The sequence below is a fragment of the Akebia trifoliata genome, chromosome 1 (assembly GCF_017979445.1).
Source record: "Akebia trifoliata isolate Shusen 1 chromosome 1, ASM1797944v1, whole genome shotgun sequence".
NCBI lineage: Eukaryota > Viridiplantae > Streptophyta > Magnoliopsida > Ranunculales > Lardizabalaceae > Akebia > Akebia trifoliata.
Window position 1 is genome coordinate 4,996,067 of NC_141375.1, and position 16,882 is coordinate 5,012,948.

At 34.8% G+C, this 16,882-nt stretch overlaps 1 protein-coding gene across 1 annotated transcript; it reads right to left on the bottom strand.

Annotated features, from left to right (window-relative positions):
• Positions 1-276: 276 nt before the first annotated feature.
• On the bottom strand, positions 277-5,011 carry LOC147410502 (zinc transporter). Its single transcript, XM_086436159.1, has 4 exons — positions 4,734-5,011; positions 4,584-4,641; positions 3,704-4,422; positions 277-952 (listed from the first exon to the last, which is right to left on the bottom strand). Exons 1-4 carry the CDS (start codon positions 4,746-4,748, stop codon positions 497-499), a joined length of 1,248 nt encoding a protein of 415 aa, XP_086292285.1. The 5' UTR covers positions 4,749-5,011; the 3' UTR covers positions 277-496.
• Positions 5,012-16,882: the final 11,871 nt, after the last annotated feature.

Consider the following 16,882-nt stretch of genomic DNA (forward strand, 5'->3'; position numbering starts at 1 on the left):
ATAGGCGTTAAAGTAAGAAGTTGAGCCTCAAAGAATGTGGATTGAGATAACAGAATTGAATAGAGGAACAAAATTTGATGATCCAACCTATTCGATGATCTATTATTTATTTTATTTTCAAATCTTATCTTTCTTTACAATTTATTCATCTTGATTTGACACCATATTTCTATAAGATTTCTATTTCTTTATTTGAAGTCAAAACAAGAACAAACCCTAGTAAAAGATTAACCAAACAAATCAAAGGAGAAAAATTATAAATAAAAATGCAAAGCCTTTTCCTTTAAAAAAGAGCTTTGTGTATTTAAAATTAAGGATGAAAAACTAACAAATACAACCAACTAGCAAATCCAATCAAGTAGCAAATACAACCACTAGGGTCAAAAGAATGATGAATTATGCATTGCATTGGTTCATGTTCAATGTATACCCTTTTACTTTCACTTCTTAAAAAAAATAAATAAAACAGAAAGATGCATCACATAGATCGAGTGCATCAAGCCCAGATAGCGAGTGACGACATCAAACACGCCCCTAAAAAGAGAGCTAAATAGGACACAACTTGAAGTCGCACATTGCAGCTCATCCTCTTGCTGAGGAAATCTGCAGCTATAAGATCAACCAAAGCCATGTATACAAGAATGCCTGCCGAGATTGAATCCAAGATACCCTCCACCACCAATGCTCTCGGACTGTTATTGTTGTATAATGATGCAAGGCCTGTGCCGATGCCTATCCCAGCGGGGGTTGTGATTGCAAAGAAGCATGCCATCAGTATTGTCGAGAGTTTCTTGAATTGGGCCTGTGAGATGCACCCTCCCAATGCGAATCCTTCAAAAAATTGATGGAAGGACAGCGCAGCAATTAAGGGCCTTATGGTGCATGGGCTGTGGGACACCCCAAGTGACAGTCCAATGATCACTGAATGTGATACGATCCCGAGTTCCAAGATCTGCAAACCACCCAATAATAACATCAAAAAGCCATCATACATGCATGCATCAAACAGGACCCACCACAACCAATCTGTTAATTAATGGTCCCCAATAAGGTGTAGCTAAAGTGCACAAGACCACACACCACAGTGTTCCAAAGCCGGTACTGCAGTACAGATTAGGAGAGTTTTCCATAGAGTTCCTCTCCAAGTCCACATGGGAAGGTCCTTACTTTGTAACCAAGCTCAAAGAGAATAGAGTAACCAATACAAGTCTTATTTCCAAATCATTTCTCTATCTTTCTGTATTCTTTTAAGAGCCCGTTAGGATAGAAAGTAGTTAGGAAAAAAGTAGCTTCACGAGAAAATAAATTTTAAAAAGTAGAAAGTAATTTCATTTTGCCTTTTAAAATGTTAAGATTTTTTTCTTTTTAAAATAGTTTTCTAAAATGAATCAAAACTAACATTTTAACTGTCAAATGTTAAAAAATTCATTTTTTGTGTGTATCCAAATGGGCTCTAAGTGGATCGGTGTTTTAGGAAGCTAAGGGAATTCCAAAAACTTTGTGGGGGAGGCTTAAATGAACTACAAAAAGAGATTATGTCAGTGATAAGAAGTATTATGGTAAAGGTTCATAGGAGCTTGATTTAGAGGAAGGCCAATTTCATGGGGATTTGGTAGCAAAACGTCATATGGAGTTGACATTAGAGTTGCACTTAAGATAAGTGATCCAAGATTCTAAGTTTGGGTATGAGAGACATCGCCAGAAGTCCAAAACTCACAAGCCAAATAGGGATACCACATTGGAAGCCAGGATTGATGCAATGGGGGAGAGCATAGTGGAAAAGAAACGATTGATAAGCTAATGACTAGACAATAATAGTGTGTTGATGTGAACAGTGACATCATGAGCTACTATTGACATTCTAAAGGCGAGGGATTGGGGAGGTTGACCAGGATTTGGAATTGGATCATTTGGAAGCACACACCAGAATTTTCAAAGGATTAATAACTCGACCAAGCAAGGCAATAATAGGTAGATTACTTGACAAGATAGAATCTAAAACAGCTGAAGCATATGGATTCAATAACAGAGTATCCCAAGCATGGTTTCAAAACTCGTTTTGATGTCTCGTCCACGGATGAGATCTAGTTGTCTTGGACGAATCAACTCGTCTCTGGCGAGATAAACCATTTAACTCGGTCTAGAATGATTTGTTCATATATATATATATAGGGAAATGTTCGGCACCCTATGCTTTACCCTACACTTTACCCTACGTGTTTTGTCCTACATGGGTTAGAAGTTTTGGAATGGGCTGATTTTGGTGAGGATGATTTCTACGGTTAGAAGATCCTTTTCACCAAAAATCAGCCCATTCCGAAATTTCTAGCCCCATGTTTACAAGTTGAAAAATTGTGGACCGTCCATTTTTTGTAAACCATTTTTGATGGGGTTAGAAGTTTTGGAATGGGCTGATTTTTGGTGAGGATGATCTCCTCACCATAGAGATCATCCTCACCAAAAATCAACCTATTCCAAAACTTCTAACCCATGTAAGACAAAACACGTAGGGTGCCGAACGGGACCCATATATATATATATACACACATATGGGGAGAGTTCGGGAGACAATCTTAAGGGGACAACGTTGGGAGACAAAATTTGTCCTATATGGCTTAAAAGTTTCGGATTGAGCAGATTTTTTCTGAGGATGATCTCTATGGCGAGGATATCATTCTAAAAAAAAAATCAACCCAATTTGAAACTTCTAACCCCATCAAAAGTGATTTATAAAGTTGAAAAATTATGGACCGTCGATTTTTATCGTTAGGTTGTAACTCACTTTTGATGGGGTTAGAAATTTCAGATTGGGCTGATTTTTTGTGAGAATGATCTCCTCACCATAGAGATTATTCTTTACAAAAAACCAGTACAATCCGAAACTTTTAAGCCATAACAAATTTGGCCTCCTAACGTTATCCCCTAAGATTGTCTACTGAATGCTACCTTTTATATATATATGAAAATAATTATAAATATTTTTTTATAAGATAGATTACAAGATGTTTAGTTATAAAATTATTTTTATTTATATAACAAATATTTAAATCCCAAAAAAGTAATTATTTTAATCAAAATATACAAAATCCTTGTTTTGGCCGAATTTTATTGACTCGAAAGAGATTTTCAAAATATCATATGAGAAATTTCATTTATCTCGTGAGATTTGACATAGTTGAGACGTCGTGTGTCTATCTTATTCATGGATGACACCAAGTCTTGGACAAGATTTAAAATCACGACCCCAAGCAAATTTCCTTGCTTTCTTGACTTACATCAAGAACACGAGTGAGAAAGACAAGTCACTCTAACATACATGATTTTCATCAAATGGACTCAACTTGGACAAGTTTTGAGGTGACTCATTGAGTTTTGACATTTCGTACCCGTTAAAATGCACATGGGACGCAATAAAGAAATGAGAAACCCTTTCCTTAACATGCTAGTGAGGAAAAATGTTTTATTAAGTCCCATCCATCATCAAAAAGACCTTAAGAAGCGTAAAAAGAGACCTCGAGGAGTTGTTTTGCGCATCTTGAGATCTTTTTGATGGTGGATGAGGTTTGTTAAGTTTTTTTTTTTCCTCACTATCATAGTAAGGGTAGTTGGACTCTTAATAAATAATTTATTATAAAAAAAAATGCACAAATAATAAATAATAAACAATAATATTAATTAAATTAAAAATGAAGATTTATTTTACCTGCGAGACAACGACATGCCTCACACCTCCATCTTCATCACCATCTCCAAGACCTCCTAAACCGTGCGAGTGACCGTGCGAATGTTCAGACACGTGCCCTTCACACGCGTCCTTCCCATGCGGATGGTTATGTCTATGGTGCGCCGCGTGCGCATGAATCCCCACTATATGCATCCCTCCTCCTTCTTCTTCCCCAAACACTTTCCCATTAGTATCTTTCCCTACAATTCTCTCTGCTGGAACGATTCCGATTTCCGATTCCGATTCCAATAACCCATCTTGACCGAGTCTCTCACTCGTTCGTCTCTTCTCCTGTTTTCGCTCGTAGAACTGAGTTCCAACAAAATCGGCAACTAGGGTTAGAAGCGAAGCGATCATCGCTACGAAACCAGAGAACGGAAACTTCGACCAGGGTGATCGAGGCAAGCAAGGGTCGGTTAGTGCAGAGTTGCCGTCCGGCAGCATGTGGACGAAGCCGGTAGCCAGAATTACACCGGCGGCGAATGCTTTTGCGGCGAAGAAGACATTTCCGTCTGTGCGTAAGAAACTGCGTTTCTTTCCAAGGAGGGGAATTGCGACTCCCGCCACTCCAGATATTAGAATTGCTGCAATTGCGATCATTTTTAGCTGAATTGCGCCTGAATCGTCTCTGCAATCGGATTCAACTCGTCCGCAACTCGTTGTTGCCATGGAATCTGAAACTACCTGCCAAAGGTTTTCTGCAAAAAAAAAAATCTCAAAACCCTAAATTAACAATACCCAGAAATTAAAAATCGAAAATTTGGGTTATTTTACCCGAAAATCCAATCTTTCAAAAAACCTAAATTAACAGAACACAGAAACTAAAAATCGAAAATTTGGATTATTTCATGTTCTTTACCTGAAAAAACCTGAGCTTTCCCTCTGAAATGTTTGAGGTAGATTAGCGGCTCAAGATCCTAAAAGAAATTGAATTTCAATTACAATATTCCAAAATTACAGCACCAATTTTCAAGAACAAAAGAAAACAATTCTCGAGACCCTGACTGACCTCAATGAAGAACATGGAGAGAATCTAGGTTGGGTTTCTGTTTCACAGATCTCGAAGAAGACGACGAAGATTTCGAGATGGATTGCAGCGATGGCGGTGCAGAGATTGTGATCCTACGCACAGAGGAGTACAGAAGAATTGTGGGGGGTTCAAGTAAGCGTGATCGTGGGAGTTTGAAGTTATGGAATGGTGTCATAGATGTCGTCATTTTTTGACAAATCAATGGGTTTCGTTCTCGATTTCGATTTACAGTTACGACTTTTTTTTGGAGAATGAACTACAGAGTGTCGACATTCTTTATTTTCCTCCCTTTTTAATTATTATTTTAATTTTTTTTTAATAATAATAATAATAATGAGAGAGAGAGGAATGCTAGCACCACATTTGGTGGTTACGTGTCGCTCATATTTTTTTTTATGTTAAAAAGCATGCATCTCAAATTTTTGTAAATATTTGAAAGAAAAATGTTGAAATGACACAAAGTATTTACTACAATTCTCACGAGTTGACGTGAGAATTGCACATAATCATAGATATGTTTTCTCGCGATACGAATAAAAATCTTCTACGGTTAGCATGCATGTCCACGTCAGAATTGTGAGAATCACAGTAAATCCTATGGCACCCCCCAACACTGTTCTCTTTATGTTTTGAAATTAATGACCTGATCCCTTGACCTTGGTCTTTTGTTATAAACTAATGAAAAGTGATCTTAATACCATCCTCATTATCATAATAATAACATTGTCAACTAGGTCATCACTATTAGAAAAATGATAATAGTGCTCTCATCATCATCAAAATTGAAAAATGATCACAATTTTTTTATTATCATCATTATCTTCGTCATCGTTATCTTATACGAAATGTTACAAATAATTGATATTTTAAGAGATAAATTAAGATTTTTAGGTTATTTTTCTCTAGTATATATTTGAAAATATGAGCATTGAGATCATTCTTAGAGGGTGTTGTGATGATGATGACGATGATGAGGGCATTATGATCATTTTAAAATGGTTGGTGATGATGAGGGCAACAATGTCATTAATGATGACATGATGATGATTTTGAAATCAATTTTTTTTTTTGGTTAGTTTATTAGGAAAGACCAAGGTCAACGAAGTCATACCATTAATTTCTAAGCCAGAGAAGGTGTTTTGAAATACTTACAAGAGCTGGAGATAGTGTGGTGAAACGGGTGAGGGACACGTGTTATTAGGAGTGGGAAGTAACCACCACATCCTTAACAAGAGAGTGGTGGTAGCATTCCTCACTAATTAAATGGCATGTTGCATGACTTATTTGAACCAAACATCTCAAAATGTCTCACATCACGCACATTTCCTTGGAACCACTCACCTATGAAGATTTGGGGTTAACTTCTTAGTGGACCCCGCAACACAAAGTAAATTTTATCAATATGATATTGAATGACAATGATGTGACTCAAAATGGTACATCATATCGCACGTCTTGACGTGAGAGCGTAAGGAATACATAAATGCTTTTCATCGGGATACATGCCGATGTGCAATCTGAAGTACAATTTTGAGATCACTCGTCACAACTCGAGATGTTTGTCCACTTGATTTGGTACTTGAATCCAACGGTTAGAACTCACTAATCAAATTCATTATGGGTTCACACAATATGTTCCTTGTTATTTATTTGTGGCCTTTATTCTAATTATTAGATGGGTTTTAACTTAATAATTACGATAATTTTTTTTTTCTGTAATCACATAAATAACAATGACGAGACATTTTTTTTTACCGGAGATTATATTTTTCTTCTTCTAGGTTTTGAGAGAGATAGGAGAAGTTGTATAATAGTTTCAAGACTTGGGTTTAGGATTCAACTTAAGTATTTTTCTTATATTATTCATTTTTTTTTTCATAGTGTAGAAGATTGGATATGTCTGTAGACGTATGTATTACTGTCTAATCATGTAAATCTTGGTTTTTTTTATATTTATTTCTATACTTTCTCTAATATTTTCTTTGTAATCGTATTGAACAAGTATCTCAAAATTCATATAATTCCCTTGGATCCATGACCCACGATACCAATACTTCCTAGTTGATGCCACCTAGCCTACCCAAATCCAAAAATGTTATTCATAGCAACTTATATGTATTAGTTTTACGTTGAAAGTCATAAACTATGCAATTAACCCGTGGTGTCCATATGGGTGGGTTATGTCATGCAAAGTGCTCATGACCTATTGTGCCATGTTGGCCAAATTGTCACAATGCCAAGCATCATCCCATCTCGACGTCATATTTGTCCATTTTCTCTGTCGCCCACGCTTTGACCATCTCACCCCCTCACTTGCTACCATGACACTGCTCACCCTTGTAATGTTCCCACACTAGTTGCCAGACCACACAATGCTTCTCTCATCTCTCGATTCTTCCCAGTGCCATCTTTGTCCCCTATGACCTTGTTAGAAGCTAGGGCAAGCAAGATGTTCACTTTTTTTACGTGCTTAAGAGTGGTTTGATTCTAAGAAAGCTTTTTACGGGGAATCGATGGCATCCCAACTTTTTACCCTAAAAAAAGACATTAAATTTAATGGATAAATTCCAACTTCTCTCAACCGAGTTTTCATTTTTGAAGCTAAATATTGAAACATGTCACACTCTTAGGTGCCAATACATAAATGAGTTTGATAGGTGATTTAAGCTTTTTTTTTTTTTTCATTATTAGGGTTTTGTGGGCTTGATCATGAAACTTATGGTGTGAAAGTGCCCATTGCTTAGCTCTAGGACTGTTGTCTTGGGCAGATTTCAATTTCATAGCCAAATGTCCTGTCAACATAAAAGACAAAGATTGAAGGTCAAGCAAGATGATGCGTGCACTAAACATCAATTGTATAGCAAACAGCAACACAACCCACCGAATGATAAAACCTGATAGCCAACAAGACACAATTATTTCATACTCCGGATGTAAGTTAATGCAATATCACTGACGACAATAGTAACCACAAGATCCATGATCGAGTGGTTGACATTGAGGTGGTCTCATATTAACTGACCACTGCTATTATATCATCAACTTATCATGGCCCAGCCCATGGGCCTGAATTTCTATTGTGATATTGGGCCCACAAGTCAATCTTATTAATACATTGACAAAAGTATTTACCTGTCTCATTAATTCCCTGGCCCCGGCCTTGATGAGATTCATTTATGCTATGTTCGGATGAAGAGAAATGGAGAGAAGAGAAGAGAAGAGAAGAGAATAAATGAGTTTCTCTCCATTTCTCTTGTTTAGATTGTTAGGTGGGGAGAGAAGAAGAGAGAAACAAATGTTAATTTTTTTTCTCTTCAAAAGTGGAGAGAAGAGTAGAGAAACAGAGAGAAACCCTTTTAAAATATTTTACAATTTCAACTCTGCCCTAGATTTGTTTTAAGATATTTAAAATTTCAAAGTTGTCCCCAGTTCTCTCCTATCAATCAAAACATGGTGGGGAGAAATTGAATTTCTCTCATCTTCCTTTCCCTTCTCTTCTCTTAATGAGTTTCTCTTCTCTCTACTTCTTTCAATCCAAACATAGCCTTAGGCATTGCCGTGGTCATCACCACCATTGAAGCTTTCTTCTTAAGGTTTGTGACAGACTTAAATGAATCCTGTTCCTCCATGCAATTTGTCTAAAGCCATATTTTCTGTTATTAAAAGTGCGACCACATTTATTTTCACTATCTTAAACCATGTTATTGTTGTTGTGAATTTGGAGATCTTTGTTCAATATGACTACAAAGAAAATAACAAAAAAAATTAAGAAGCAAACCAAAGAACACCAAGATTTATGTGGTTCGACAATGATGTATATTATTGATGGATCACATACTAATTTTGGGATATTTTCAAATTATCAAATATTTATTGAACATTCCCATTCATGTTTCTCAATACTTAATTTACATTACAAATTCTCGATCTTCTCTGTTTACTTGTTCAAAGCTCTTAGACTCTAACAACTCTTTCCATACATCTAAAATCAAGATATCTTTTTTGCAAATAACATATACCTAGTATGTTCTTTCAAATATGCACTGTCATTTATTTCATCTATAATTGAACAAACAAGTATAAACGCTTCCTTGATATTAACCAATTTGATATGAAAAGGTAAATTAATGCATTTAATTGTTTTATTTTTATGAGTTGGTGATCCATTCTTCGAAGAATAATGATTTTTTGATCCGCCTACGCCCTCTTGACGTGGCCGGGATACACAATTGCAAATAATTATGGGGATGTGCAAGTTTGTATCCCGAGGGAAAAAACTATGGTTCTAGCCCATGCCATGTCAAGGGATGCATGTCTAATGGAGTGTCAGAAAATTACGATTCTTCTTTGAATGCTCCTTGGTTAATCTGGACGAACTCTTGCAAGTCTTGAGTTTTGATGAATTTCTATGTTATGGTAATTGGTTTGAGGTAGATAAAAGATTTTTATTTTATATTATTATAATTAGAATTTATGATGTGGTTGTTTAAATGACATTCTCATCATATTTGATTTACTTTTTGAAAGATTTCATGGCTTGAGAGAGTTAGCAAGATACAAGCAGAGTTAGTAAACGGGGGGGGGGGGGGCAATTGCCCCTACATAAAGTTGGGAATTTTCAACTAATTACATGTTCCATTTGTCCCCACTCCCTCACCTCTATCCCATTTGCTCCCTCCCCCTCCTCCCTCTTCAATTTTTGTTGTTGATGGCAACGATTGGGTCTTCCTATGTACTAATTGAAAATGATCTAAATATCATTTTCTTGAACTTCTAACCAAAAACCTCTCAATTTCTTCTTAAATCATTCATCTTTAAGTTTTTCAACTATACAACTAACCATAGTTTGCCCCCACTACAAGAAAATCCTGGCTCCGCCCTGGCTAGACATGGTATAATATTTCATGAAGATTAAAAAATTTGTAGGACTTGCGTGTATATAAGAAAATGTCTTTTTTTTTTTTTCAAGATTAAAGGGGGTTTAATAAAATAGACTAGTATATATATATGGGAAATGTTCAGCAACAAACATTTTGACAAACATTTTGACAAACATTTTGGCAAAACATTTTTCAAAACATGGGTTAGAGGTTTTGGAATGGGCTGATTTTTGGTGAGGATGATCTCCTCACCGTAGAGATCATCCTCACCAAAAATCAGCCCATTCCAAAACCTCTAACCCATGTTTTGAAAAATGTTTTGCCAAAATGTTTGTTGCTGAACGGGACCCTATATATATATATATATATATATCTTCTTTCAAGTTAACGGAATTCAAGATACAAATATAATAAAAAAAAGGGATTAAACATAATTCATATAAAAATGGGAATAATGTCCAATTATTTTAGAGAAGCGTTCAAAGGCCCTAAAGAAAGCCAAACATTTTTCAAAATAGGGGTTAGAAGTTTTGGAATGGACTGATTTTTTGTGAGGATGATATCTATGGTGAAGAGATCATCCTCACCAAAAATCATCTCATTCCAAAACTTTTAATCCTAGTTTACAAGTTGAATAATTGTGGACCGTCCAATTTTTGTAAATCACTTTTGATGGGGGTTAGAAGTTTTGGAATGAGCTGATTTTTGGTGAGGATGATCGCTTCACCATAAAGATCATCCTCACCAAAAATTAGCCTATTCTAAAATTTTTAACTCATACATTGAAAAAATGTTTGGCATCATGTTTGGCTTTAGGGCTTGTGAATGCCACTCATTATTTTATATTGTCTTTTGACGACCAGTAAGGGCTAGTGGTAACGTAGGGGTCTGGGGACTACAAATCCTTTTCCTTAGTTTAAATTCGATGTGCTTGATCAATAAAAAGTTCCAAAACACTTTTTCTTTCTATGATGTAACTCATCGAGAATTCTTGCCCAGCCAAAGCAGAGGAAAATGACTAGTATTGTTGAAGATACTTATAATTTCCCCTATTAATGGAAGTAGGTATTCAATATTAGCCTAATAGCCATAGGTGACTCTTAACCACTAGATTTGAGCATTTTCTCCACCACTAAAATTTTAGAATTTGATTTTATTATTGTACTAGAGTTCACACATGCCTACAACACTTGCATTCTCTTTGGGATTAAGGGGTAAGAAGGAAAAATAAATAAATTTGGGGAGTATTATTAATTAATTAATTAATTATTTTTTGAGGTTAAGAGATAAAAGATGAAAACGAATAAAGTGGGTCTCACAAGAATTGTTGGTGGATGAGATGTTTATCTTAGCTGGATGGAACATAACGTCCAAAAAGCCCATATTCAACGATCTAAGACTGTCAAATTTCATAAAATTTGATGAATTAAGGCATCAAAATTTTCATCGTTGATTTTTTTTTTGACAGGTCAAAATCGTCAAATTAATTGAGGATGAGAGAAATTCAATGGCTCTAAGTTGTCGAATTTGGGGAATATCAACAATTTCAATGGCTCTGGGCCGTCGAAATTCGATTAATAAAAATTTGTGGGTCTTGGTCTGTTGAATTTTCTTGTAAAATTTTCAGTTCTCTCTGTCTCTCTCTTCCCCCCCTCCCCCTCAAATAATAATAATAATAATAATAATTGAGTCTTACAAGTGCGTTTTATTATATAGATTCGTACCAATTGCATTTACTTTAAGCTTGTCGATATGATCTATTCAAACAAGACAAATCCTATCCTCTCAAATCAATTCGAACTGATTTAGACGACACTTGAAAAGCATAAGTATATATTTTTGAAAATAACTTTTATTATATATAGTGAATTAATGGATGTTACAATTACAATTCAATAAATTAATGGATGTTACAATCACAATTCAATATTATTATATATTAATCACAAAAATAAAATTATAAAATCATTTATACCCATAAAAGAATAGCAAAATCAATCTAAATTAGTCAACTCTGCGGAGTGGTAAAGAAATACAAATCCTTTTCTCTAGTTCAGATCCAATGTGCCCGATAGATAAAAAGCTCGGGGGAGTGGGGACTACAAATCCTTTTCCCTAGTTTAAATCCGAGTGTTTAATCGATAAAAAGCTCAAAAGCACATTTTCTTTATATGATGCAACTAATCGTATTCTTGCCCAACTAAAGCAGAGGAAAATGACTAGTATTGTTGACTAGTGACTCTTAACCACTAGATTTGAACATTTTCTCACTACTAAAATTTAAGAATTGGATTTTATTATTGGACTAGAGTTCACTCGTGCCTATTGCACATATGAAGCTCGGGAGTATTTTTAATTTTTTTTTGAAGTTAAGGGATAAGGATGAAAAATAATAAAATGAGTTAAAGAAGTAAAATATAATAAAATTAAAAAGGGTGAAAATGAAAGACAATAAAGTAGATTTTGCAAAAATTATTGTTGGATTAAATGTTTATCTTAGTTGATGAAAACTTGTCCTCTAACAAATATGGGCCTTACAATTGTGTTTTATTAAATTTATTGGTATTCATTATGTTTAGTTTAACTTTGTCGATATGGTCATATTCAAACGAGTCAAATCCTAATCTCTCAAATCAATTCAAACTGATTTAGACAACACCTGAAAAACATAAGTATATATTTTTGAAAATAACTTTTATTATATATATAGTGAATTAATGACTGTTACAATCACAATTAAGTATCATTATATATATATATCGATCACAAAAGTAAAATTATTAAATCATTTATACCTATAAAAGAATAGCAAAATCAATCTAAATCAGTCAACTCCGCGGAGTTTTCAAGAAGAAAAGCCTTTGAATTATTTTGAAAAATACGATACATAGACTCAACTTTGCACGAGTTAATGAGGCGACAAATTCAAAATGGAAAATTAATTTATGAGAGAGATTTCTCGAGTAGACTTATATGTTGTAATTTTATTACAAAAACTCCCTTACTTTGTTACTGAATAGACATTACCTTATGAATCAGGCTAGCATGACTAACTTAGAAAGATTTGTAATCTTACACAGAGTCGTTAGACTCACATGGATTATCAAATTGGCAATCGAACACCACATGCTTCTAGATTTCATAGAAAAACTCATATTCAAAATTCAAAATTCAAAAAAAAAATCTTTTTTGAAACTTGATTGAAGGTGTTGAAAATATATAGCTGCTAAACTTGCAAATTTGAAATTAAAATTTAACAGTGAAAATTAACTCTCTCGATTTCTCTCTTTTTTTCTTCCAAAGTTCTTATAATTCAGTGGTTCCCGAGTCAAATCAGACTTGTTTAAGTTTTAAAATCACATGATGTCGACATAACAGTGAAATATGAACCCATCCCTTAAGCATAGAAAAGAAAAGAAAAAATCCAACTTGAATGATGGCAACTTTTAACCATTAGACACTGGTGGTAATGGGACCTAACTTTATATATGAATAAATGTAAATCGATATCGTTGACCTAATTTGGATGTAGATTAAGGATTTGGGTTCAACATGTAAAATTTGGTGTGTAAATGTATAAATTTTAATTATATTTTGTAAATGAAATTGAATCTTATGAGATTAGATTTGGATCTTAATATGATATACAAATCAATACGATTAATCGACAGCCCTAGATAGTCTATTATCTAGTGATTGATGTTTAGGTAGTATCATATTAAATTACCATAGCTAGTATAGTATCATGGCCAACCAGACATTGAAAAAGTGGCAACTCGTTCAATAAATTACAATATGGATGATTTGACTTACGGACCAGACTAAGCCATTAGCCATCTCAGTTGATTGATTAGTACATCTAAAGGCAACACCAAGTGGGTTGCACACCAATGATATTTATATCTATAAAAATATAAAAATATGGACCATATAAAATCTTAGAATGCTAATATTCTAATACTCGACTGACGTGGCATGGACACTGAGTCATATAACTTTTTCCCGAGTTACAAAACTACACATCTCCATTAAAGATATGCAATTGTGTATCCCGAAGAAAATATCTATCATTCAGTGTCTGTGTTTGTACCACGTTAGCCGAGTATTGACCAAGTGAAGACTAAAAGAGAAGTGATGGACAAAAAAAAAAAAGAGTCCTTATTTTTTGATTCGAAAATTTTCACACGATTTGTACGCGACTGATGTGGCAAGGGAACAAAATCATAGATCTTTTTCTTCAGGATACACAAGGAAAATGATCAATGATTCTATGCCTTTCCCAAGTCAGTTGAATATAGATCAAGTGAAAATTTTCGAGTCAGAAAATTATTATGTCAGATAATTAATTTTGTTTAATTAACAGGAATGCCAAATCATCGAAGAAATTCCTGAGGTTAGATCCAGTTGGCCTATTATGCTAAAAACTGTGAAAAAATGACTTAAAAAATGTGAAAACATTGTAGATTTTCGATGTGCTTATATGTTGTTAGATTTTTTATATTAGCCTGAATAGTTTGTTCTGTGGGAGGATTATTTTAAGAGTTGTTCTGGAGTAACATTGCAATTGACATTGTTTCACACATTGGTTTGCACAAAACCACAGATGCTTCTCACTCGTATCTCGCTGAAGAGCATCTATGATTATGTACACATATCCACGTCAACAATGTGTGAAACGATGTCATTTTCAATGTTATTTCAGCATTTTTCCTATTATAAATAGAAGAATAAATAAGTTACAAGAAGTTATATAACATCATAAATTACCTATCTAAACAATCTTATCCTAAATAATATGATTTGGTGCATCTTGATGAACTTTAATATACTACATCATAATAGATAGCATGTTCCTTTGGGGCCATGATTGGTTTAGTCAAGATTTAAATCCGAAAATAATGGTCTCCAATGAATCATAATGGGCTCAATGTCGATTCTTTTATGGGTTCGATCATTGGCGAGCCTCTATGGACCTTAAAAGAAAATGGGGCTCTGTGGGTGGTTTGAGCTTTATCGTAAGAGATTCAGATGCTCAAATAAAGAGATTGGTCAAGTTGGTCTCAACCAAATAACCAAATAGGCTTGAGTCAAATAAGCTTGAGTCAAATAAGACCTCTTTTGGGCCTTGCTATCAGGAGATTGGACTCATATACAGATAATGGGCTTTGGGCTTAATTGTACCCATAAGCAATGGTGCCGAAAATTTTTCTCCCATTTTTTTGTGTGGGTATTCTTACACAAATAAAGGTAGGGACAAATTAGACATCAGGCTCACTAGTCTTTAGACTATGGGCTTTGTGTAACATTGATTTAAATTTTTTGGACTGTGAACTTGAGAAGGCTCAAGCTTGGGCCTTAAGGAGGTCCCAATACTAAAGTTATTTCACAATCTATTGGAAGCAAAAACACAAGGGAAACTGGGGCTTTAACTGTTGGATTGAGTTGGTCTTAGAGATTTAGGTTAGGGATAATGACTTGGATGAGGTACGTTTCAGAATTGGGTGCTGATTCAAATGAGCCTCCTTGTTTGGGAATAAATTGATGAATATAAGGATGCTGGATCTGGCATAAAGAAAGCTATGAGTAAGACTACAATGGAAATTACAATAGTGATGATCACGATCTGGCATAAAGAGATGTTTAAGAAACATGTTTGTTGCACGATTAGTATGTCAACTAATGCATCAAAGATGAAATTTTGAACCCCCGAGGGGTTGGCTCAATGGCAATTTCGGACGAATAATTGGTTAATGTATGTAGGTTGTGAGTTCGATACCCAATATGAGCATTATTTCCTTAGGGTCCACCTGCGAGGATGTACCCTCACTTACCTCGTGCGTGTGATGTCTGGGCGTGGCATGTGCCCCTGAGACTAGTCCTTCGACAAGACCATGGACTATGGACTGGGTAAAGTCCAGATACGGTAGGATTGCATTAAATAGAAGAATAAATAAGTTACATAACTGCATAGCTACATAACTACCTATCTACATGATCTTATCCTAAATAATATGATTTGGTGCATCTTGAGGCACCTTATCATAACTGATAACTGATACCGAATGGGTAAGAATTTGTATTGATCACATTTGCAATATGTCTTAGAATATTTCTCAAGTATTTAGAGAAAGGAATGTGGTGATTGATGCATTGGTAGAATACGCTTCAAGCTCTAGATTAAACGTATGGTTCGCTCAAGCCAAAGAATTTGATACTTCCGGGTGTGAGAAAAGCGATGTGTAGAATCTTTCCTACGTTCGCTCAATCTAAACCTTGGGGGGTATTCCCCTTTCTAATTTTCACAACGTGAAAAAAAACCCATAGTTGATGGTTGAGGGCTGTTGAATTTTTTAAAATTCAAAGGATCAAAGTGTCGATTTTTTTTTTAACGGACTGAAACCATCAAATTAATGGAGGATGGGAGAAGAGCTGTCAAAATTCAGTTTCTAAAATTTGTGGGCCTTAGTCGATCGAATTTAGCAGTTTTCACATATTGCTTGTAATCTTTACTTTTATAAAATATAGTGCTTGATTAGTTAAAAAAAATAAAATTCAAAAACAAAAAAGGAAAAAAATTACTACAAATTCCAGTAGACCTTAGGATCACCGATCCCAATTAAGATAGACCATCAGACTGCAAAGTGATCGCCATCCCCTTTAAAGAGTACCCTTCAAGATGAATGAAAGACGGGGGAGGGAGGGGGTGTGACATTCGCGGAACAATGCTCAAGCTCAGGGGTGGAGTCATGATTTTGCTCTCGTGGGGGCAATCAAAAGCAAAAATATTTTTGTGGGGGTAATAGCGATGAATTTTTTTATCCGTAATTGCTATCTGTCACAATAACTCATGTATACTCATGGGCTTCGAAAATTCTTGTGGGGGCAAGTGCTTCCGATGAAAATCCGTCTTTGCTCAAGACCATTGGTGCCTTTATTAATTGTTGGGGATATACCATGTGAGTACCTAATTTTCTTTCAAGAAAAACAAAATATTGATAATAGTGGATTTGGATCATAATAGTTTTAAGGGTGAAACTTCATGCTAACATTATAAGTAAATTTGAAGTTGTGAACTTAAATAACTATGTCTTAGTATTTTTAGTTTTTATAAGCAAACCGGTTTGAGGACAATAATTAGAAGGTGAACATTCCCATTCATGTTAGACTCCAACAACTCTTTCTATACATCCATATATATATATATATATATATATATATAGGGTCCCGTTCTGTAACACCCCAAAATTT